The sequence below is a fragment of the Parasteatoda tepidariorum genome, chromosome 8 (assembly GCF_043381705.1).
Source record: "Parasteatoda tepidariorum isolate YZ-2023 chromosome 8, CAS_Ptep_4.0, whole genome shotgun sequence".
Taxonomy (NCBI): domain Eukaryota; kingdom Metazoa; phylum Arthropoda; class Arachnida; order Araneae; family Theridiidae; genus Parasteatoda; species Parasteatoda tepidariorum.
Window position 1 is genome coordinate 71,489,988 of NC_092211.1, and position 27,455 is coordinate 71,517,442.

General features: G+C 28.2%; 1 protein-coding gene across 2 annotated transcripts in view; it reads left to right on the forward strand.

The window, feature by feature from the left end:
* The window catches only part of LOC107442922 (cell adhesion molecule Dscam1), a 171,252-nt gene that overhangs the window by 11,884 nt on the left and 131,913 nt on the right, over positions 1 to 27,455 (forward strand). For both annotated transcript variants that reach the window (XM_043040967.2, XM_043040966.2), the window contains exon 2: positions 15,638 to 15,958. In XM_043040967.2, coding sequence (XP_042896901.1) covers positions 15,638 to 15,958 — 321 coding nt within the window. The remainder of the gene's footprint in view (positions 1 to 15,637; positions 15,959 to 27,455) is intronic.

Below are 27,455 nucleotides of genomic sequence, written 5' to 3' on the forward strand. Positions count from 1 at the left end.
CGTTCCATATATCTTAAATAAAATGGTATTCGAGTTTATTTATAATAATGACTATTATTAAATTTATGAGAAAAAATAATCATTTTTCAAGCATTTCTCCAGAACAGAAGAATTAAGGTTTTTAAATGATTTTTCATATAGGGAGATAAACCTGCTCCTCGTACAATGTTCAGAGTTCAGAATCTTAGAGCAAACAGTTCTGTTGTTATAAGAGGTACAAAACAGCATTCCGCTACAAGGACAGACAAAATACTGTGAAAACACGAAGAGAAAATTTGAAAAAGCAGTAAATATGTTTCACCTTACTCTTTGCAAAGAATTTAAGAATTTTAAAATTCCCAATCGGGTACATGCATTTCAAGAAGAAGAATATTACGAATACCCCCACTTTTGACCTAAGAAGTCTGTGCCAGCTGATTTTTATAAGCAAAATGGCGTAATAAAGTTGAACTAAGTATCTCCACATAGTTAGAATATTAATGAACGTGAAGTTAATTAAATGCAGAACTGTATCACCCAACAGATTTGTTGACGTGTAATTACTTCTCGTCTACGTCTTTTACTTAACTTAGATTTATTATTTGATTATGTATTTCATTGTAACTACGATATATTTTTAGTACATGTTGACTTCGTGACTGTAAGAAATATAAAGTGAAAGAATTGAAATCTTTGAGAAGGAATATAGAATGTGACATTTAAGAAAATTGATACTTGTTGGGCTTGGGTTACTCGAAATAGAATGGAAGGAACTGTTGCTAACGCAAACAAATGCCATTTTTCAATAATCAATTGGGATCGAGTTACACACACAACGACACTTGCAAGTATCCCACTGTCGCAAACAAAATCTAATTAAAAAAAATTTTAATTAAAAAAACATAGTAATTTTGAACATTTTTTTATAATTTTTTTCAATAATTTCCAACCAAAATGATTTTATAAAGTTTCCAACTAATGCTCTATTTTTTTTCATGAGATCTCTATAAGAGTTTGTTTTTCCTTTCTGAAGAAAAAGAAAAAATTTAAAAGAAAAACAAAAAAAACAAAAAAACAGAAAATGAAGATTCTTAAAATTTTTTGCATTTTTCTTTGCTTCAAGAAAAGTATCGCCAATTTAGATAGAGCAATACCCGCAATTCTGATGCCACTTAAGAGAAATGAATACGTAATATTAAAAGGGCTGTTACTATATCTTTATTTCGTCATGCAACACTATATTGCTTTTGAAAAATAAAACGAAAAAAAATCACCAAATCAGTATATTGCTTTCGTAAAATGTTTAACATTTCAAAACATAACTTACCCAGTGTTGCAATTATGATCGTCATATTTATTATTATTATTATTAATTAACAAGTAATCTTCGTATTTAAACTCATTTTTAATTGCAAACATTATTATTCGAAACAAAAATCGCTTTTTATTGTTTAATTGATTCGGTTAATATTTCACAGGTTCGGTTAGTGCACAATTAAAAAGGATTTCTCAAAATTGAGCGAAAATGTGTTAAAATTTCTCTGAAACAAATTATAGTCGATTTTGAAAACTCCATGTATTCAAAATTGAACAACATAGGCCCATTTCTTGGGCATAATACATAGTCGGATGTGGAGGGAGAAATGTGGGAAAGAGATGTTCGTTGACTGCGGGCAAGATTCAAACCAACAACTTCCAGGTTCATAGCCTGCTGTAACCACCACAGTTGTGCACCTCAGTCCAGGAAGAGTTAGAAAGCTTTATATAGTGACCACCGTAATGACTCATCATGGGGTGCTAATTTCCAGTTTCAGTGATACAAAGAGTTGTAATTTGGAAAATATGGTTCTAATAGTAAAGTCGGTAAATTTATTTTAACTTTTTGCTTATTTTGCTATGTCTTAAAATCTTTAAAGCGAATGAAGTGTATGTCATGAAGAATTATTGCCGCAGCCACTATATCAAGCTTTATAACTCTACCTGAGCTGGGAAGGGCAACTGTGATAGTTAGAGCATCCTACTACAAAGACGGATGTCCTTGGCTTGAATCCTACCAGCAGCCAACGAACATCTCTCACATATTTTTCTCCCTCAACTTTACTTTTGAGAATATGCATTGTGTCAAAAATGAGCAAACTTTGTTTCGATTTTGAATACATGGGGTTTTCAAATTCACCTATTATTTGTTTCAGAAATATTTTGACATATTTTTGCTTAATTTTGAGAAATCCCTTTTTTACACTATATCAATGCTCAAACTTGATTTTTTGGTTAGAAAACTTGCTTTCATGATAATTATCGAAAACTTTTTCAGTAGTTTATTAATTCTTATAAGTACGCAGAATTATAAATTTAATTAATTTTGCTGAAAATTAAATGTAAACTTAATTTTAATCTGAGTTTAACATTTAGATCTGCGTAATGCTTTTAAACTGCCATTTAAACTACGTTTTAAAACTGCCATTTTAACAATTATCATTAGATAACGCTTAAAATGCCAGAATAATGAAATGAAAAATGAGAATTTAGGAGGTTAACTTCCAGTAGTCTTTAGACATACACATCACAAATCAAAATATGTATTCCTTTTATTTCCTGGATTTCTTATAATTTTCTTCTTGATTATTTCTATTGGAAATCTTTGCTAAACTAGTCCGAATGCAGTAAGATAATTTAGAGAAAATATTAAATAGTTTAAAATTTTGACTTTTTATACATCATAGTGGATCTGAAAATCCATTTTTAATGAAGAGAAACTTTAGTATTGTCGTTTCTGCCTGAGTAATATTTTCAGACAAGGAAAAAGTCTTCATGTTTTCTTTGATTTATGAGAACCACCAGATTCTCTAAAAATAAGTCCATTCCTTACTTGCATTTAAAAATCTTTAGTCTTTAGTTTCTGCATGTTATTTAAAGGATTTTTTTTCAAGATAAACTAAAAAAATAAATATTTTTATTGTAATTTTTATACTAGAAAGGAATTTGAGAAGTAATCCGGATTGATTTTTTTATCAGTATTAAGAATAACAAATAAGAAGACTTCGTATTCTTAAACAATTGTAGTTACTAATACAAATAATTTTATTCATCAGTCAATTTTAATTTTTTTTTACTTTTCAATTAGAAATAAATTCTAATAATAATTGTCATAACAAAAGCACATAACGTAATAAATATAATAAAACACACAAAAAGTAAATATTTATATATTTTTACAGTAAAAAATTAATATTTAATTATAATTTTAAAATATTTGCACATTTTTATACTCACTCCGTCAATAAACTGCTGTCTCTGGTCGCTGAGCTTATATAAGTAGTAAAGTTACGATTTTTAAATCATATTTGAAAAATGATATTGCGTGTTCGTTCAAATGCAATATAGTGAGAAAAAAAATTCTTTTTTAGTAATTACAACTTCATATATAAAACAGTTATACTTAAAATAAGCTAAAATAAAGAATAGTAATTCGAAATATCTTTTCAGTGAAGCATCACTGTTTTTCAAATAAATCAAAGAGAATTTCTATCTAATACTACAAGGCTAGATCTATATGAATAAAAAAGCATACATGTTTATTCAATTTTTTTGATAAGGGAATTTAAAATATCTTAGAAAAAATCATGTAACATTCAAAATATATACTGTTCTTAGTATTAAAAATCGTGATTACAGATTTCCTGCATGCTCACAATAAATAGGACAAATTTCAATTTTAAACGGTCATTAGCATACTTATCTAGATAATCAATCCCTCAAACATTTTATAAAAGTAACAAACTACATATTTAGCTAGATAATTGAAAAGAAATCTCAACTCCCGTGTAACATACATGTAAAAAATATGCATTCAAAATTTATAATATATAAATATGCATTCAAAATATGCATTCAAATATGCATTCAAAATATGCATTCAAATATGCATTCAAAATATATATGCATTCAAATATGCATTCAAAATATATAAATATGCATTCAAAATATATATTCAAAATATGTAATATTCTTAGTATTGACAATCGTGATTACAGATTTCCTCCAAGCTCACAATGAATAGAACAAATTTCAATTTTAAACCATTATAAACACACTTATCTCGAATAATTTGTAGCTAAAACATTTTAGATAAGTAACAAACTGCTAATTAAAAATAAAATTTCACCTCCCGTGTAACATACATGTAAAAAACATGTCTACTAATAAGCTTTTTTCACTACAAACAATTAAAAATATACATGAAAAAAATCAGATAATATTACTTATCTCGATAATCAATCCCTCAAACATTTTATAAAAGTAATAAATTACATATTTAGCTAGATAATTGAAAATAAATCTCAACTCCCGTGTAACATACATGTAAAAAATATGCATTCAAAATATATAATATATAAATATGCATTCAAGATATGCATTCAAATATGCATTCAAAATATGCAAATATGCATTCAAAATATATAAATATGCATTCAAAATATATATTCAAAATATGTAATATTCTTAGTATTAACAATCGTGATTACAGATTTCCTCCAAGCTCACAATGAATAGAACAAATTTCAATTTTAAACCATTATAAACACACTTATCTCGAATAATTTGTAGCTAAAACATTTTAGATAAGTAACAAACTGCTAATTAAAAATAAAATTTCACCTCCCGTGTAACATACATGTTAAAAACATGCCTACTAATAAGCTTTTTTCACTACAAACAATTAAAAATATACATGAAAAAAATCATATAATATTACTTATCTCGATAATCAATCCCTCAAACATTTTATAAAAGTAATAAATTACATATTTAGCTAGATAATTGAAAATAAATCTCAACTCCCGCGTAACATACATGTAAAAAATATGCATTCAAAATATATAATATATAAATATGCATTCAAGATATGCATTCAAATATGCATTCAAAATATATAAATATGCATTCAAAATATATATTCAAAATATGTAATATTCTTAGTATTAACAATCGTGATTACAGATTTCCTTCAAGCTCACAATGAATAGAACAAATTTCAATTTTAAACCATTATAAACACACTTATCTCGAATAATTTGTAGCTAAAACATTTTAGATAAGTAACAAACTGCCAATTAAAAATAAAATTTCACCTCTCGTGTAACATACATGCAGAAAATATGATTGTTAATAAAGTGTTTTCAATAAATAAATTATTAAGATCTATAAAAAAATCATATAATATTCAAAATATGTACTGCTCTTTGCATTGAAAATCGCGATAACAGATTTCCTTCAAATCGATAATGAAAAGAACAAATTTTTATTTTAAACCATTAGTAGCATACTTATTTCGAATATATAGTCCCTCAAGCATTTTATATAAGTAATAAATTGCATATCGAGCTACATAATTAATAATAAAATCTCAACTCTCGTGCAACCTACATGTAAAACACATGCTCATTAATAAACTATTTTCAGCTCATAAATTAAAAATACCCATTAAAAAAATCATATAATATTTAAAATATGTACTGCTCTTAGTATCAAAAATCGTGATAACAGATTTCCTCCCAACCGACAATGAAAAGAAGAAATTTCAATTTTGAACCATTATTAACATACTTCCTTCAATAATTAATCACTCAAATATTTTATATAAGTAACAAAATTACACATTTGGCTTGATAATTGAAAAAAAAAATAATCTCAACTCCCGTGTAACCGCTAAAAAGTTATCCAAATTACCTCGCGGGAGAAAAATCAAAATACTTCTTGGCAATAGGCACCTGACATTATGACAAATTCATAATAAAACGTGTTCAAATAGGAATAACAGCTGGCAATTTTCTTTCTTGATGAACGTCAATTATCAAAATTAAAATGCCTAATGAACTTCTTCCCCTCCCTAAACAGCCTAGGCTGTTTAAGTGACATTTACACAGGCCCCATTTACTTAATTACTACGTAATTAGATTTTATGTCGATATAGTGGATCGTGCTTTGTACTTTGACATGCCACTTTAAGTAAGTAGAAGCACACTCCTTAGAGGTAAGGTCGTCAACTTTAATTACTCTTTCCATCCAGAACAATTTGCATACATTCCCTTTTATTAACTTAATAAATTAAGTTATAACTTTAACTTTTCCGTTTTTAGATTGACTTTATGGCATGTTTTATTCAAATTTAATAATCGTAACGAAAAATTTCTGATCCAAGTGCCATATCTGAGAAATAATGTAAAAGTGACTTGATTCCAAAAGAAATATTGTTTAAATAAAGTTAATTAAATTAATTAGAAGTATTTTTTTAATGGAATTTGTGTTAAGTAATGTATCTTTATGAAACTAATTAATACACATTGTAAGAAGATATTAAATTAAGCTTTTAAATATTAAGGAAGTAGTAAAAATTACTTATGTCTTATTATTATTAATAAGACGTAAGGAAAATTACTTATGTCTAATTACTTTGTAATCTACAAAATACAGCTGTATTGGAATATATTTCTAAAAGTTTAGTAGAATAATTTATTGTACTGCAATAAAAATGTTTACATTTGTTTTCTTAACCTTATCAAGATTTTATTTTCAACACTGAAACTTGATCCAATTACATTTAGTTACCGCACTAGCAAATATTTTAGCATTAAATTAATTAGAAAAATAAATAATATGTTATCTTTTTTTAAAATGATCTATAGTCATGTTTATAAATATAAGACATGAGATTATAGTTAACCTCAAAAATAATACTTATTTCATTTTTCGTACTAGAAAACTAATTTTTTGTGGGCCAGTTATACATATGTAAGAATACTTTTAGCATTCATTGTCCTAATTTAAAACCTACAGAGGTAAATTAAGCTTTTGAGCTGCTTACAGCAGGTTATGAACTTTGAGTCATATTTACAACTTTACTCCTTTGTGGTAAACAATTTTTCTTGTTTTTAATTTCATCCATACATTCCTTTTATTATTTCTATTATAGATTTCCTCAAAATTCCTGATGACAGCGTTATTAGTTTTTCTTTCTTTTTTCATTTTTCAATAATATTTCGTGTGCTACAATCGTGACGTGAGTTGGCCATCTCTGATTTCCCGATTGACGTGAGTTGGTCATCTATGATTACACGAGTGACGTGGGTTGGCCAACCATAATTTCATGAGTGGAGTGAATTGGCCATCCATGATTTCTAACTAACTTAAGTAGTAACTAGTAAACACTAACTAAGAAGCAAATTCAAATGTCATTTTTGAACCATTAAGATTGTGCATTAGTACTCGAAGTTCTAATTATTTTATTAAAAATTATCCCGTGTATTTCAATTTTAATATTTACTACGTTAATTATATTATTAAGTAGCTAATTTAAACATCAAATTAAAAAGTAAATATTTTGAACTAATAACACATCTGATGTGCGAACTTTATATTAATTAAACATAACTTTCTTAACTTTAAATACTGAAAGTGAATCCCTCAGATGAAGAATAAATAGTATTCAATTTAGGCAGGCCGCTAGATGCATGCAACTCCTTTCAATGGAAATTAGTTTAGTTTATCTTGAAGTACCGTCTGGGGAGAAAACTTTAAAGAAACAAGAAGTCTCTTAAACTGAAGTTAATCCCCTTTCGAACAAAATAATCTACTTAGAAAATTTATAAAACCCTCTCAACTAGAGAAAGATAGATTGGGCTCTAAGTTAATAAGATATACGAATATTATATTAGTTTGTTCAAAATTCTGATGTTTAGAAGTCTGTATCGTCACTATAAAACGTGGAATTTGATCCTTAAAAGGCAACCCCTACGATGAATGATTGTGTTAGATTTTTAACGATTTTTACTGCTTTACCGATTTAAATTTTTATTGTTTAATTGTTTTTTTTTGTTTCTAAAGGGCGACACCAATTTCATTTTTTTTTAAATCATTTACTAGGGAATTCTTTCAGTGACAAGTTAGTAATGATTTTAACCTGTATGCCCCTCAACTCCTCTCGTTTTTTTTTTTTTTTGTATTTAAATTTTTATTCCAAAGGATTTTCTCGTGATAAGTCAGTTCAGGAATTTTGCTTTACATTAGATTTTTCTGTTCTTGGAAAGAAGTGTCTATTTTCTCAATGAAGGATTTAAATTCATGGACGGACAAATACAATTTTAGAAAAAAAAGGGTCCATTAACGAACCCTTCTTGAAATTTTCGATTATTGAAACATACCCTTCGGAAAAAAATTTATTGTTAAAATAGACTTTTTTATAAACGTACGTAACGTACCACTTCGTAAACTATTAAATCGTTAAAATGGACTCTGTTTAAAATATTTTGTCTTAGCAGTATTTTTCAGTTTGAAGCAAAACTCATCACGGCATTTTTCAGTTCAAAAATTAAACTCTTCGCAGTATTTTTCAGTTTAAATTAGACTCTTCCCAAATGGAGTCTATAAAACTTTTAGTTCTAAATTTTAAAAAATGAAATTTCGCTTTAGTGATATTTTTTCTCTTTAGAAAAACAGAATTAGAAAACTATTTCAGCATGCATCAAATTCAGAAAACTATGTGTAAATCTTTCACAAAAGCAAAACCTCTAACAAAAGGTCTAGACAGAACGCTGGTTTTATGTGATTATTCTCAAAATCACAAAAGTAAAATTCTATTTTTACAAATTTATAATTAGTTTTTTTCCCCGATTTGACGAAAGCGGAACATTCACAAAAAGTATAAAATAATATTCGAATTTTTTCTTACTTATTCAAGGAATCGCTTGGCTTTAATTCAAACAAATTTCCCAGAATTTTTATTTTAAGTAATGTGCAATGGTAATTCTCCTGAGAATTGAAACAAATGAGTCCTTTTCATTCGGGCATAGTAATAGTTCTGCTTTTGTTTCTATTTTCCCCTATTTTGTTTTCGCAAAATGTCTCTTCATTTATCTTGGGATATGGCTTAATTTAATTTTCTCCTGCTGAATAACCGTTAAGGTGTACTTTTATTTTATTGATAATTGTCTTCTTTCTTATAATTGTTATTAATAATTTAGTTTTCATGATTTCCATGTCCCTTATTTTGGCTTTTTTACTTTAATGGTATTAAATCGAATTAAATTTCTGTTATTTAGAAGTTATTAAACTATTTGTCTTTTGTTTCCGGCATATTGCCGTGCAATTGAAAAAAAACATCACTACTTCACGAACAATTTACAAAAAAGTTACTATTCCCTTTTTATTGCTATGAACGCTAAAAGAGAATTTTTTTTCAAAAACTGATAAAATATAATTAATTTTTCAAAAAACCACTTTCGCAATAAATAACTTATTATTCAAAATTGCCAAATATATGAAAATATCAGTTTCAAAATTTTTGTCACTTACGATTATTTTTCTATTGTAATGCAGCATACACTATAGTTTTGCATGAGTTATTTTAACATTTCTTTAAAAAAATGAATTGCCGAAAGTTGATTTTCCTAAAATAAATATAAAAACTATTTTAAAATATTAATTTTTAAGTTTTTTTTTTAAAAAAAAGTCATTTTTTAATGCTGCAATGCATTTATTAGATGTTCCTAAAAAATTTATTAATAATGATTTTTAATACATTAATTCATAATTTATGTTATCCTATTTAGGGGTACGCGTTATATTGCAACCAGTGCATATTCAATAGGAACTAAGACGAAAAATCAATTAAAAAAATGTCTGAAATTGATGTTTTGGAACACAGCATCAGCAAAGCTTGTGACAATGTTTATTTGCGAAAATAACTAATCTTAAAAATACCTGAAATCCAATACATTTTAATAAAAAAAAAATTTTTATTGAAAAATCTTCAATTTTGAATCATTCAAATCATTCAAATTTATTCATAGTTTAAAACTTAACACGAAGCTTTAAAAATACGCTGTTTTTCAGCATGCAATACCGGGGTCTTTCTTAAGAGAAATTTGTCCCCACTAATGGAAGTATCTTTACAAATTATTTTCTTGTTCATAAAAATAGATATTTCACAATATTTAAAATTGATCCTTCGCAAAATTCCTCTTCTTCTGATAAGTAGTTGATTACTTTAAAATTTCAACTCTTTGAAAGATATTGCTTTCGTATTGTTTTACAAAGTAGCGAGCTTATTTTCACGAAAAATATGACAAAAAGAGAACAATTTTACGTTAATTTTAGTTACGGAAGTTATAAGTTGAGTAGAATTTTCACAACCACAGAAACAGAACTTTTCAGAAATTTCTGTTCCTGATAAAATTTAGCATTATGACAGTTAAAAACGCATTACAACGCAAGGCCACGAGATCTTGGTAGACCCTCCCCCCTCCCCCAAGAAAACTGACTGCTATAGTAATAACTAACGGATAAATAAAATGTAGCACTTTTGGCAAAGCATAAATACATTTGCAATTCACGAAGCTTCCTGATTCGAGGAGAAAATTTTGAAGCAAGAAGCATTTTTCCCCTTTTAAACATATTAATCTGTAACGGACAGAGCATGCGCAGAACTAAAAGAAAACTTGGTACAATCGTTTTTAATTTTAGTACTTATCTTTTAATTGAGTTGCATTTTTTTAATAATTTAAAAAAAATCTCAAATCATACATAATATTTTTATGAAATATCTTAAAAAAGTTTTTTTTATATAAATATGTGTTTTTTACTTTTATTAAATCGACGCTGTAAGAATAGAATTTAAAAAAAATTAGCATTAAGTCTCATATTTAATCTTCATAAAAGTGATCTGATTTATGAAATATAAGAAAAAAAAGAAATACATTTTATCAGAATTCATTTCATTGCCTAAAAGATTGTACTTGTTAAGACTCCATAAATAATCCCTAACAGTTTAGGTTATTCTACAATTTAAACAAACATGTATTTGTTTGGAATTACGATTTAATTCCCTTATTATGATTAATATAAAAAGTTGTAAAAAAAAGTCTTCTTAAGTTAAAAAATAGAAAATGTTTCTTAAGACTAAAGGTAATTACGTTTTAAATAAACGCAACTAATAAATTATTCTCAATTTATGTTTTGCACCTTTTTTTATTTCCTTTAAATTTAATATTCATTGAATGCTTAAATCTTCTAGATTTATCTCACTTTGGCTACCACTTTAAAAAAAATTCTCGATCGTGGAAACCCTCTATAAGTATAAACCATAACTCTTTTTGTATACTACATTAACTATTAAAAATATTTTAAACTTTATTATTCCTAACTATTTACCTTATTTTGCTTTAAAAAAACATTTATATAAAACTGGAAAGTTATTAGCGACCGTCTTTAACAATGTATGTCCATTATTTTGAAAATGTGCACAGTTTTTTTCATTATTTTTAAGATTTATTGAGTTTTGATAAATTTTTAAAAGGTTTGTTTCAATTAAAAAAACAATCAGTTAATTTAAAAAGAATTGATGAAATCAATATTTTAGAACATACTATTAAGAAAACTCTCATGGCGAAAATATTTATAAACATTTCTTAGATTTATTACATTTCAGCAAAAAAAAAATGTTATTTCGTTGAGAATTCTTAAAAGAATGAACGTACGTATATCTGGTACATAGTTTTCCATTTTTGAAGAAAAACTTGTTACATTATGCATCGTATGCGTTTTTCATCGGGATTTCACACATGTATTCAAATTTATTTATAATTTAAAATTTATTACTACTCTTTAAAAATTATGCCATTAAAAACATTTAATTAGAAATTAAATGCATCTTTTAAAAATTTGTTCAAACGCTTTTATTATAACATAAAACTTTAATCTTTATATTCTGTAAAATGTTATTCTCGATATAGAGATTGGGAGTTTTTAAAGTACTTATAAAAGTATTATGAAAAATACTTTTATAACAAAGTATTTATAAGAAAGTGAAGTAATTATAGTAAAGAGTAAAGTACTTATAAAAAATAAAGAGTAAAGTATTTATAAAAAACAAATTGTCGGAAAGTAATTTAAAGCTGGAAAAATAAATTGAAAAATAACATCTGAGCAGGATTCAAAAACTTTAAAGATTTTAAACCATTATCTCATCACTTGAGGGTACATTTAGCGAAATGAAAGAAAAACAATCATGTATTGCTTTAGCTCTAATGATCAGATATTTTCGATCCCAGTGCTAAACTTTTAGGTTCAAAAAAGTGACTTCAAATATGTTAAAATAATTGAATCACGTCAATTACTAAGTCATGGAATGAAACAGAGCATTCATTCTCTCATTAAATAGTATTTTTTAAAGTCTTTGTATTTTTGGCTATTAAAATATTGTTTTATAAGTGGTAGCTTCAATCTGGAAGCTGTATAATATGTATTTTATTCAGAAGAGTTTTCCAAGATTTCGGTCAAAAGTTTCCCTTTTCGTGAATTTCATAATATAACGAAACGCTTTCAAGCGAATCAGAAAAGTTTTGCTCACAATTATAAAATTATTTTATCCAAAGATTTCTCTATGGAAAAACATTATTTTAATGATAATTAATTGTTTTCTTCAATTATTTTTAATGGTTGAAAAATGTTTGGTCAAATCAAAATAAATTTTTGGTCAAAATCAAAATTATGTGATTTTGAATGACAAATTGCAAACTTTGGATGAAATTGGTCAAATAGCTCTTAAGAACTAAATAGCTTTAAAATTTGTTGTTGTTTTTTTAAAATTATAATTCAGAAATTATTCGATCGATTTCATTCAAATTTGTCATTTAAAACTAGATGGTTTAAAATGCTGTAAAAATTTTTATACCTAACCAGGATTTTTTTCAGCGCTTATTATTTAAAAGATTAAAAAAATAATTATTAAAAAAACACTCGTTACACGGAAAAAAACAGTATTTTACCAACCACGTCGAATTTTACTGATATGTTCTATGATAGACTTCACTGCCTTTTCCTCTCCAGAACAAAAGTATAGTCAAAACTACCAGAATATACCGTGTTTTTGGCTCTAAGGGAACACTTAAAAGCTCGATATTTTTCACCGAAGAGCTTTGGTAATTTTTGGTAAAATTACCAATAAGATATAATTTTATAATATGTGATAAAATTTGGTTATTTTATCATGAAACCTTAGAGCATGACATTAAAACGATTTATTCGATTAAATTAAAATTTAATTTTTTTTAAAACTATTTTCAGATGTGAGGTAATAAGACCCAAATTGAGAACCCGAATTTCCGATAAACCGCGTCACCACGTGAACGGGAAAAATATCAAATGAATGGTTTAAATAATGTTTGTCTTAGTTTTATTACCATTTTTTTTAACCAAACATGTCTTGTCCATACAGTACGGAAATTTTAACAGAATTTTTTTCTTCCAATCTTAGTGTTTGCATCAAAATGCTTATGAAACTCATGAGATTTTCTTTTTTTCTTTCTATTCACTATATTGTACCTATGAGGTACCCTTGTAATCTTATATTCTCTCCTTTATTATACTGAGTTTGTGACACTGTTTGATTTCTTTACTTTGATTTCTTGCAACATGGAACTCAATATTAGATCTAAATTTACTTAACTTTTTTTTTTAATTTATCAGCATTAAAATTATGTCTTAACTTCCAATTACAGCGCAATAAAATAAATCTTCTATTTTATTAACGATGGGATGAAAAAAAATATCCTACAAAATGCCTAAATTTTATTTCTACTAAAAGTGACCTCATGGAAATTTCAAATTTTGGTAAATCTTTTTCCCCCGTATTACTACGTCACTGTTGCCATCAGTGTCATGTAGCTGTCAGTTCAGTGATCGAAATCGTCAAATGAAAGACGTGAACGAAGTTTGCATATAGTACGGAAACATGTCAAGTAATGCCAAATGCGTGAGTATCAGTCTCTTTCAAGTACACAACCGTCTAAGGTTATGGTTATTTGATTCCTATCAGTTTATCTGTCAATTTTGAGCTAATGTACAGTCTACGGAATATATAGAGTATATAGTAGGTGAGATTTTCATTCTGGGTGCAGCTCAAAATGTGTGTTTAAGAAAACGGACATAGCATTTAGTTCTATTTTTTCAATCTTATATTCAAAATATTGTCCATTTTTTTTTGTTGAAGAATATAAAACTGAATTCAAATAAATGCTCTGTATGATATCATTCTCCGAAATGACTTCGCATCAATTTTGTTTATTTTTAAATTTCCTTTTGAAAGTTAACAGTTTTTTTCATAAGGTTGTAATGGGCCTTATTTATAATAATTGTATTAAATTTAATCTTATTTTATAACCGGCGTGGAGAAGCTCAACGACTATCACTGTTTAACTTCGTCACCTTGTCATTTTGAACCCCACCCAGAAGACCAGAAAACTCATGTATCGAACATGGGGCAAACTAGCCTTCTCAGGAGGATTTTTTAAATGGAACTAATCCGCATTTGAGTTACATCTTGAGGAAAACTACGAAAGTGGTCTCTCATGGCTAACCCGGCGCTAAACCGAGACTTTGATTTTCTCTCTTAATTATTATTCTTAGTGTTCAAAAAGTATGGAATGGTGAGAGCAGAATTCCTCATTTGATTGTAAAATTTCAGTTGAACATTGAGATGGTGCATTTTTTGGTGTCCCCATTTTCCAGAACTTTCATTTTGAGCTGCGACCGGAATAAAAAAAATATATTAAAATTAGGTCACTGATTATTTTTTCTATTATTATTATTCGTTTTCATATTCCATCTTTATTCAATTGATTCTATTATTTTTATGTTGTGCAAAAGGCACCACACCAAGTATTATTACCTGGTTCAGAGGCATTTATTGAGATATAGATGGATCGTAATCACTTGTTATTTCAAAGTTAAATTAGGACTTTATGTTTAAATAATTTTGAAGTACCCTAACTTAAGTTGCTGAACAATGTAAAGAATTCATAATGAAATTAAGGCCAATATCAATATTAAATATACTTTTACAGTAATTTAGTCAAGAAAGTGGTTTTAATTGTAATTGAACGAAAAATAAGGTAATTAAATTAGTAATTTCTAAAATTACTTTTTTATTAATTATCATTAGAAATACTTTTGAGTTTCAATATACACAAATTTAGACACTATTTTAAATAATCAAATTTTACATTCGAAATCAATAAGTTGATCAAAACTTATCAAGATATTTTCCAGTTACTTATTTTTTTATAAATTTTTGAGTCCATCAAAAAAGTAATATGGAAAATACTTTTTTGTGAAGATAGCGTACACTGCGAAAAATTCCTGATTAAATTACTGTAAAAGTACCGTGGTACTTTTTACAGCAAAGTCTATTTTTACTGGAGCATGTTACGGAACAAAAATCTGATAAACAGCTCAATAATTTTCAAAGCAATAATTACCGTAAAATCACTGATTCACTCTAATTAAATAAATATTGCTATAAGGATTACGGTATAATATTTTACGGTAAAAATGGATTTCACTGATGTTGCTCTTAAAATGCCGGTAGGTTATAGCGTATTTTTTAGAATGTAGTCGCCTCTATTTGTTTTCTCGTTTTTATTTATTTTTAACATTTTTGCACATTTAGTTTTGCATGAGCTACAGTAATAGTACCAGTAAAGTGTATTTTTTTACATTAAAAACATTTATTTTTGTAGTTTGGTTTACGGTTAGAGAAATGTTTTATCACGGTGCTTTTGTGCACTATTTCCAATTTTTAAAATGGCTTTGTCTTTTACAGGTATTTCCTTGTGCTTCAAGTTAAATGGCCCTACATTCACAACAGAGCCACCACATATATCTGAATTTTCAAACTCAAGTGGGACCGTGATTCCTTGTACTGCTAGTGGTAACCCTGCACCTGCCATCACATGGACTAAAAACGAAAACGAGGTGGTTCAAGATATACCAGGAATTCGTCATGTTCGAAGGGATGGTGCTCTAGTGTTTTCCCCCTTCACACCAGATGAATATCGTCCTGACATTCATTCAGTAATTTATAGATGCATCGCTTCCAACAGCTTTGGTGCTATTGCGAGTCGAAATGTCCATGTTAGAGCAGGTAGGTTACAGTTACTATTTTTCATTTTCTATTTTATTATTGATGCATAAATTTGGAGTACCAGCTTTTAGCTTTTTTTTCATATCAGGTAATTCTTATTTGGAATTTAATGATATGCATCAAATCTTTGTGTGAAAAGTATTTGTTCGTCAAAGTTATTTTCAATTATCTTCCTTAATTGTCTCTCACCATTTGACATTTTCCTTTTTTATTTCTCCATTTTGTTATAATTTGAATAGTTTTTTTGGTTAAAACGTCTAGAAATGGTTTTGATTGGTTTAGAAAAATTTGGATCCATTAATAGCCCCTTCTCAATTCTTTTTTATCTCAAAAATTGACATCCCCCCAGTTATTTTATAGCTAGTTATTTTATAAAATATTTAATCTTAGAAACATTTCTTTTATCATAGTTTTCATTTCAAAAATTGCCTCTTGACAAAATTCTTAGCGGTTAATTACATGTTTAATTCTTGATTTTAACTCCTTGCAAAACATAACTAGTTTTTTCTCTTGCTTATTTTTTTCAAAATTCTCGAATATTTTTTTTACGTATTATAAGACCTATACTAAAATAACCCATTTTTGCTCCAAATATTTGGATTCAGAAAATGAGTTGATTTTTTTTTAACAAATTGAGAAAACTGGCGATTTTTCAAAATATTAGATTGATCACTTGAGACCACATTATTGGTATTAGTGATTGGTAGATATTGAACTAGCATTGGTAGATATTGAACCACAATTTGGAAAATATGATCCTAATTGTTTGAACTGAGAATGATTGAAAGTTTGAACCCCTAAATTTTGAACTCACGATTTATTTATTTCGTCATATCTAAGGAGATTTTTAAGGCTATTTTACGAAAGTTTTATCTATGCACTAAATGATGTTTTTTTTCCCGAATATTATATAATTTTTACAGCTGCTATGAGTTTGCAACTGTCACGTATGACTATTAAGTCAAGTTTAAAAAGTTAATATCCTTTAAAATAAAAAAGGTTAAAAAATTAATATCTTTTAAAATGTTTAAATTATTTGTTCATTCTAAAGCCCAGATCATTTTTCAGGCAAAGTGGCACATATAGTTTAAATTATAGTTTTGCTTCAAGCGTAAGACAGATAAACTGAGGCTTTAAACTTATGGAGACATATTTATAAAACTTATTTATGCAAGTGAAATATGATTTTTAGCAATCATTTATTTCTTTTCAATTTTATTTATAATCAGTCGGGAAAAAAATTGAGTTGTACGATGCACAAATTTTTACATCATTTTAATCCATGTATTTTCATAACAGAGTACCGAGTTTGAGCGTAATCGGTTGAACAGTTTCAGAGTAATGAAACTTAAAAAAAAAGTTCCATTTTAAAATTGTAATTTAAGTTATCTATTGTGATATTTCACATCGTGAAATTAACAGCAAACAAGTACTAGTATAATAAATTCATTTCCTTGCTATTACAATGGCATTTCTAAAAATGACACATAATAATACACAAGTTATAATTTAAGTTCGGTCAACCTTGTGTAACGCAAATAAATGGATGAAGTCTCTAAGAAATAGAAAAAAAAATTGATTTCTTATCTTCATTTCCGAAAAAGAATGTTGAAAGTTATTCGAAGAAAGAAAAGAAAAAGATTCAGTTTTAAAAAAAATGATGAACGGTTCAGGAAACATGACAAAAGAAAACTCACTCATTTCTTCCTGAGACGTCTTTTTTTATGTTTAAAGATTAGAAGCTGAATTTCGATGTAAAAAAGGAATTAGTAGTTTCTTTCAAACTCAAAATTAACTTACTTTTTAAAAAAGAAAATACTATTCTCTCGATGCATTGGAAGGAAAACCTTACTTTGTTCTAAATTCCAATTTCTTTTGAATTGTATGGTATTGGCATACTAATTTATTTTGAATCGCAACGTACTGTATGAACAGAACTCGTTCAGGATTATAGATTTTAGATATTCGGAAAAATTGATTTTGAAAATAGTACCAAAATTTAAATATGATCTGGATAACATTTCTGGATAACATTTAAAATTTAAATTATATTTCAGTTAAATTATATTAACTCAAATATATTTCAAATATATGCCTGGTTGCTGCGATTAAGTTTTTACTTTTAGAATTACTTTTTTTAATAAAATGCTGTATAAAAAAATTGTTTACTAGTAATATGACTGTACTCATATCTAGACATCTTGCTAGTGTATACGTTTAGTAAAGGGACCATGAACTAACTACCCTATAAGATCTCTGTAAAGTGAAACCTCGGTAAAGTGGACAAAAAAAATTTTTCGCTTACGTAAAAGGTAAACTAAGAACGAAGACTAACGCCATGAGTAGTTTTTAGAATAATTGCGAGGATAAAGAAATAATTACATACATATTTCTTTTTACTCTGAATAGGAGCATAGAGCTTCTATCATAGCTTTCCATCTCGATCTACTTGTGGGCAAATATCTTGCCTCCCTCCATGTCTTTCTTATAGTTTTCAATTCGTTAACAATCGTCCTACACTAAGTATTTTTAGGTCTACCTCTTTCCCTATTGCCCTGAGGCTTCCAATCAAAAACTTGTCTTAATAATTAATAATTAATAATTAATAATTCAATAACATTATTTATTTGAATTTAACAAAATTATATTTTCTACAATTAAATGAATAAACGAAGAAATTAGATGTGTGTACATTCCTTTGTTTTATATTTAAACAATTGGAAAGAAAGATGTGATAAAAGTTTATTTTAAGCTGTTGCGACTAATCGTATCTTCATGATACATTTTTAAATCATTTAATATTTTTAAACCAATTTTACAATTTTCGTATACATAAAAATGTCTCAGATCCTCAATACAAGTTTTTACTTTTCATTTTAATTCAAGTTTTTACTTTTGGTGAGCATCAATTGATTTCATAGAGCATCAATTGAGTATCAGTTTCATTTTATTTTCATAAAGTATCAATTCAGCATCATTCTGTTTAATCCATAGTTAAATCATTCGTTTGACACTCAGTATTCTCGTCTACGTTTAATTACCGTTGATAACATTTTCTCCAATCAAATTTATGCATTCGGAAACGGGATTCTCAGAATTTGCGTCATCTGCATCTGCAAAGAGATTGCTACCTAGTGTTGTATCCTTTGTAAGGTCTACCTAAGTGAAACAATTTAAAAGGGTTGAGAATTTTACTTTTTTCCAAACTGCAATTATCCACAAAGAAGCTTGTAGGCCATTAATTTCTACGTTTCACAACTCCTAACACACCCCCATCACTTAATGGGAAACACGGCAATACCTCCTTTAAGGTAAGATTTGAAGGTGATGAACGGTAAAAAAAAAGATAATAACAAAACCTACCTGTAAAGCACCAGGCCCTATGGAGGTGTCGAATTCAGAATCATTCATTTGTCAACAGTCTGAATAAATGATTGATTTGCATGAATACCTTGATGGCTAGATTCACAGAAAATTAGAAACATTGTTCGTAATATGAGGCTTCCGTTTTCCTTAGTGTGAGGTTTCCTTAGTGAGTATCCTCTGCGTGAGGTTTTATCGTAGTTTGCTATTTAACATAATATAAAGCACATCTGTTAAATTAGTTATATTTCTGTTATATTGTTTCGGTTAATCATAGAATAAAATTCAAAAGTCTTTCACCGGATCTTTTCACAGAAGTCTTTCTTCTGGCTGAAAGCCCTTTTATAGCAAGACGGAAAAGAGCAAAAACTGGTACGAAAGACATTTCATTCTAGTATTTTTATCGAGAAAAATAAGACAGCTGTAACTATCATGATTTCTTTTATAAGTTTAGCATACATATAAAGCAGCTTCTTTTCTAAGATAAAGTAGTTTAAAAAAAAGAATAAGTAAAATCCTCCAGAAAACTAGCAATAACTGAAATGGTTTTACTATCAGCCTTTCTCTTTTTTTCCATCTCGCTTTCACACCTGTTCCGAGTCTTTCACAGAATTTGCCTTATCTTTCTTTCTCTGTAATATAATACAGCTTAATAATTACACTAATATATTAGTATATTAGCATAATTATAAATTTATACTATTCTGAATATACGAATATATATTATACAAAGAATTCCTTAAGGCTTTTATTCTTCATATTGTTTGTTTCCACATTATCCTCCTTAATTTTTTCTAGATAACGTTTTATCTTGAAATTCTTTTTAGTTTCCATTTTGGCTTATTTACTCCCAAATTGTGATATTAAACTTTAAGCTCTATCTATCTATAAACAAAGTAGAGGTTTTGAATTAAAATTTGAATTTACCTTAAAAATTTGCTCGATTTCATGAAGGCTTTCTGGTTTTAGCAAGTAAAATAAGTAACAACAATAAGGGTATCGTATTTGAAGCAGTAGTAAAATTATTTACCTCTGGAGATTTCTCAAAAACTTTGGCACGTTCAGTTATTTCAAAATGTTCATTTACATTTTTGTTAGAAACATGACCTGCATTTATTTATTCTAGATTCAAACAAGAAAACGAAAAACCATCATGGGGCTTGTTTTCACTAAAAAGAATATCTCTAAAATATTTTATAAGGCAACAACAGGAAAATATAAATAATAAAAGATTATTTTTAGAAGATAGTTACTGTATAAATATTTAAAATGGAAACATTTATTCCCTGAAAGCAAAACACAACTTAATAAAGCAATACTTTTTGTTTCTAAAGAGCAATGTGACAAAATGTTTTAGACACATTGGAGTGAAACACTCATTTTTTTAACTGTTCTAAAGGGAAACATTTCGCTAAAATATTGTACACATAAATTTGAAACGTTTAAGTTAACCGAAATGAGAATTAAGTTTTGCGAGGTTATTTAGTTGAAATATTAAACAGTTCAAACAAATAGTTTTCCTGAATTCGCTTAAAAATGTAGTTTCTGAAAGAATAAAACTCAATATAAATCTTGCAGAAGGGCTGACAGTTATCTAAAGAAAATATAATGTACTGTTATAACGAATGGTACGAAATATAATGTACGGTTATATAAAAACGAGTAAAATTCAGAACTGTTATATTATTCATTAAAACTTATTTTACGCCTTTGCAAAATTTGTACATATAATCTTTGAGATTTAACCTTGTTTTTCTTTAGAGTATTTACCATAGCCGATTAAGTATAAGGTGGCATCTGTAAGACATTTACTTGAAGCATAGAAATTTTAAGCGTTTTTTCTCAATATTATGGGTGATTTGTTCCAAGAAAAGATACATATGTAAAAATATTTCAAAATGACCGATATTTCTCAAAAACGGGAATATATATTCAGCTAACATATCTCCGTAGAAGTACGTTAAATTTGTCCAAACAGAAAATTTTCTTGCACTATCCGTTGCTCAATTTGTCTAATTTATTTTAGGCTGACCGAATTATGACCGAATTAGCGAAGGCCTGCTGTAATAGCCTTGTTCATGGTTTATTTTATTTTTCTATATCCAGCGTTGAACAGCCGACTCAAATCTAAGTATGCGACTGTCAATAATCAACTCGCTGGAATAGCCCGGTTAGTAGGGCGTCGGACTGGTGTTCGTGAGAACAAGAGTTCGATTCTAGCCTGCAGAGGAATCCCCGTGCATTAAATCGTGACTAATATACGTTAAACGTCACTAATGCGCCTCTCGGGGTCACAAAGTCCGCCAAATTCCCATCACAAATCAATGCCTCTGCGGGTATTGATACAGGAGTTCCCTCGTCTTCTGAATTGGGTACAAAACTACAAGGCTATAGAGTTGAACATTGGTAGCCGCAAACTCAAAATTGGGTTGTCTATTCGACGGCGGTTATAAAATAAAATATAATGTTCAACTTCATAACTTTTCAATTTTGAACTCAGCCCATAATACAAGGATATTCTAATCCATAGCAGCATTCGTATCTACGAGAAAACCGAAAAATTATGTATACCCACTTCCAGTTTCATATCTTAAACGACGTATTAAAGATTCTCTTCTAACAAAATGACAATTTCAATGGAATAATTCAGACAGAGGCAGACGTCTATTCAAAATTATTAACAATGTTACTTTTTTCAAAACAATTCCTCCAAAACAAGTCATCTGGTTCTTGACGGGTCATGGACCATTTCCAACCTTCCTTAATTACCTGCATATAACAGATACTGATCTTTGCACCTGCGGCCAACAAGGTTCGTCTGAACATTATCTCACTAGTTGTACCTACACTGTCTCCTGGCATAGTCGTCAACCTAGCCCAACAAATTTAGAAATTTGGCAGAAAACTTATATTACAAACAATACTTTAAACAAAAGATTAATAACAGTAATGAACTTCTTAGCGGATAATGACTATCTATTGAAATTTTAATAACTTCCCATTTCACATGTATAATGTTTTTTTGTCTTATTTCTTCTTAAATTCCACACTTTCAGTAAATTCTGTTCTTTTTTTTTAAATATTATGTTATTTAGGCTGGAGTGGAGCTAGACCAGCGACCAAGTCCTGGGCTGTATGGTTAAGGGTTTTCATAACCTAGGTACATGCTCAGGGCTTGGAGGAAAGGAAAAAAAAGCAGCATTCGTATCAACCAGCCACTGTTCGGATTCGAACTTCTGTGACCTCTTTGGGTGGCGAACATTCTAACCCATAAAAAACTGCTGCTCTTTAACGGTTTATTGCTATAAACCTTGGGAAATTCCTTCTAAGTAGGTCTTTGTTCTTCTTTTATTAACCTAAAAGAATTTAAACTGATTGTAATAAACCTTAAAATATCTGACAAATTAGAAAGTAGTGAAGTTTTCTTAACTTGAAACACTACAGAATGCCAATAATATCTGCAATGATCCGGTTCTTTTCAATTACTCTGCGACATTTCATAAAACTTGCGACATTCAGTAAACAAATACCTTTTTGCACAGCACTCCCTTAATATTATATTACAGATAGCTTTTTTTTTAAATTAATAGTTCATGAAAAATATTTTATCATAGCAAAATTACACTTTTCGTAACTTTTAGACATGAAAGAAGTTTTTCTGTATCTAAAGGAAATTTAAAAGTGCATTAGTAGAAAATACCGCAGCGACGAATGCCTCTAATATATGAAGTTTTTTTCTTTGAAAAGTTATAAAAATGTTGAAAGATAAGGAAGAAGGCAAGAAGCAACTTGTAAAAAACTTATTATCACGTAGAAAACTCGCAGCAACAAAAGTATGCTTTGCATTTTTGATAAAGATGTTTCTAAAGAAATGAAACTAAAACGCTCTGAAAATATTACATATATAAATACTCTGTTGGTAAATTCGAATAAAATGATATGAGAAAATATGGAATAGGTGTTTCTAGAATTTCGTCTTAAACTAAGTTGTTTTCTAAATAGTTAGAATAAAAGTTATAAAAGAGCGAAAACCGCATTCCTTATTCCAGATTTATCTTCTAAAAATATAAATGATGAATATTTATGTATTTGAATTTCAAATGTTCATCATAAATGCTTTGCAAGAACGTCATAAATGCTTTGTAAGAGTCAGAAACTTGAAATTACAATGCTGTGTAGAAAAATTTATATAAATTACGATGGGATAAAAAAATATTTGATAAATAGTTCGTTCGAAAATTATTAACTCTTAAACTTGTTGGTCACAGGAAAGCACCAACAGAGTTGAAATTAGACATGTTGAAACAAGCATATTTTGTTTGGAACTTAATACGTGAGCTTTTTTTTAGAAATTCTAATTTCCTTGAAAATTACAGCAATTTCCAGTGCTTTTTTTGTGCCTCATAGTTTTTTTAGTGATTCAAGTGCTTCTTTGTGATTTCAAGGAAAAATTTTCCTACTATTTTTATTTTACTCTACATTTAAATTTGTCTCACAAAAACTATACGACTTAAAAACATGAAATTACTGAGGTTTGTAGAAAAATGTACTAAGAGTTCGATGAATAAAAAAATACAAACTGATTATTAGTTCAAGATTTATTAACTGTTAAACTGGAAGCTAAGAAAAAACATGTTAGCTGATTTATTTCCTTCTGAAATGCAACAACATTTTAATGTTCGAAACGATGATAGAACTAATTTAAATTAATTTCGGCGAGTTATTTTTTCGTAACTCCAATTTGTTTGCACCAATTTCAAGTGCTTCATTGCATTTGTTTCTTCAAATGATAATTATTTATCCATTGTTGTAAAAAAATATGTAACAATTTCAAATTTCTAAACCTTGCCCTTGACTTGATATCAACAGTAACAAGAAAAATGAATATCTGAAAAAATACGAGAAAAATTATGGATGTTACCAAATGCAAATATTAACACATTATTTCTTACATTAAAATCTTATTAAAAATAAAAAACTAAAAGCAGATAAAAACTGTTCTAATGCAAACTGTTATCAGATATAAAATTTGCCATAACGTATTGTTTACAAATACTGTTAACACTTTCTGTATCCCTAAGTTTAATTTTTTTTCAAATACAGTTGGCTGTTCTTCAAATTTAGGTACCCTTTCAATTCGTTGCGAATAACGTATTGATAAAGTTTTCTTGATTGAAATTATAATAATTAAATATTTCCTAAAATAAAGTTATATTTTTTATCGACTTTTAAGGGTAAAAAAACAATGACGAACGAGAAGCAACAAAAGTGGTTGGTAAGTGGTGCAAACAGGGGGCAGAGCTTCCTAGGGTAATAAATAATCATAAGTTTCGTCGAATAAAATTGTTTATTTAAAAATAAAGAATAATTTTAAAAAATGAGTACTTAAAATATAAGTCTCTTATATATTTTGAAATGCTTACATACAATTTGCAAAAAATGAAAAAATTAAAAAACAGCGGACTACTTTTATCTACTATATACTAGTGATCGAATGTTCTAGGACTCAATCGTAATGATTCGAGGGGGTGACCTCAAATATAAAAATTGATCAGCGCGAGTCAAGTTACAAACCTAGTCTCAAAAACATATTTCCTCTGAATAACCTTACCTTTTTTCGTCGGATTCAGATTTCTGACCCTCGAAATATGGGAGATACCCATCACACTCTGGGAAATATGATCCTAATAGTTTACACCTTTTTTCGTCAGATTCAGATTTCTGACCCTCGAAATATAGGAGATACCCACACTCTGGGAAATATGATTCTAATAGTTTACACCTTTTTTCGTCGGATTCAGATTTCTGACCCTCAAAATATGGGAGATACCCACACTCTGAGAAATATGATCCTAATAGTTTACACTTTTTATCGTTGGATTTAGATTTCTGACCTTCGAAAAATGGGAGATACCCACACTCTGGGAAATATGATCCTAATAGTTTATTCACGAGAGCGATCCTAAGTTTGAACCCCTTAGTGTTAATTTCTCTTTTTGAGCATTTCGACATATATCGTGAACATTTTAAGTGAATTGAAAAATTATTGCACACAATTACAACATTTGTTTTTCCAAAAGTAATTACATACAAAGAATAACTTTTAGTGAATATTTATAAATTTTTTTAGATTGAATCAGATTTTTCAGAAAATAGAATTTTTTTCATTATTTTGGAGATTAGCTAGCTGAACACCCGTATGGGTTAAATAAAGTAAACCATCACTAAATCGGTTTTGATCAAAACTACGAAATCATGCACGACATATACAGACATATACAGACGCAAATAAAAAAGATATAATAGTTTTGTTATATTTTTATTATTATTAATTGTTGCCCTTTCTAGTGGTTTTACCTTATTACTAAACATATTTGACGTATTTTTTTAACCTTGATTGTAATGCAACCCTGATTGCTGATTTTGTGTATGCTAACCAACATAGGAAACTAATGATAAATAATTAGCGAAACGGCACCAGTTAAAGTCATTTTTTTATTAAATAAGTCTATAAGCTAATAATTCGATTACATTATAAAATGTGATAATGCCTATGTGATAATATTGTTAATTTGTATCTCGACTGATTTGTATCTTTATTTGAATCTATTTAAGGGCATACGAGAGTAGATACATAAAACATACATAAAACACCAGAAATTATATCAACAACAAGTATAAAAAGAATACAACACAAGGAACTAACAGTTAAAAATATGACTCTAAATCCAGCCAACACATGGAAGATCACAAAGATCATAATTAAAAGAGTAAAACCAATATATACATAAAAGTGAATAAAACACCCATATCGTGCGTGTTAAAAGCAAGGCATAAAAGTAAAAGATTACATAAAGAACAAAATGGAATAAAATTTACAGTTAAAACATGATATAAAACCAATTCAAACATGGATATGTGATAATATGGAAAGCTCTTTTCTATGTGGCAAACCACTCGATAGGAGAAGTTTTATGTAAAGACAGTTATTTCCGATATATCTTCGAACGTATGTATACACCAAACATCGTGAGGATAGGTTCAGAATTGCAGGTTTGTCTAATATCTTACCACTTCAGTTTCTTGCAGTTATTTACTTAATATTATGATAATACTTTCACTAAATGAATTGCATATTCTTATATTACATAAACCTAGTTGCTTATGCAATTTGGCAATCATAGCTAGAAATAGCAAGCCATAAATATTACTATAGTGTGAAATCCGAGCCTATATCCCCTTATAATTGAAGGAATGGAATGATTAAAGATCGTAGGCGCATTAGTCATCAATACACCCACTCATTGCTCATTAAATATTACGTGGTGAAATATAAATGACTCTTTTCTTACCCAGAACCTAAGGATTCTTTGAAATGTTGCTCTTAATTCTCATATTCTATTAGACAAAATAAATAACTGTAAGTGTTAGTTTATTAGAAAATTGATTTCAAATATATGGAATTATTATTATAAGTTCTTAAAGTATAATTTTCGTTTAGAGCATGATCACTATAAAAAAAAGTATTTTCTTCCAATTAAGGTATATATTTTGGAGATGTGTTTGTTAAATTCTTATAAACATTTGTAATTCATACTTTAGTCGTTTACAGCACCTTTCACAAAACTCAATCTGAGGTGCTCTTAGATTATAAAATTAGTTAGTTTGGGGTTAATGGCGCAAGAGCCAGTTGTCGCTATATCACATCTACAAATAGATTTACGTATTACAACTAGGTTGTTGGTTGAAAACAAGATTGAGGGATAGAAACCAACATTTTTGAGGTACGACAAAACGCGAGGAAGTGAAATTTATCTCTAATTAATGAAATCAAAGATGGATTGAATCTACCGAAATGGCGTTGCCCTTAAGTTTTATAGTTGAGCCATGGGTTTCCAGTAAGGGGTGACCATATGTTTCATAGTAAGGAGTTCCTTACAATTTGGTACATTCAGATGTAGGTTCATTTTACAAGATTCATGAGTTATGCGAGTGTGACCAATGCGCAAGCAATTCAGAACTACTTCTAACTTTTGGCAGATATTTAAGCTTGTGTAAGGATCTCGAGTAGCTTTAATATTGCTTAGATAATTAAGCAAATTATAGCTGCACAAATGTATCTAAACGTGTTTAC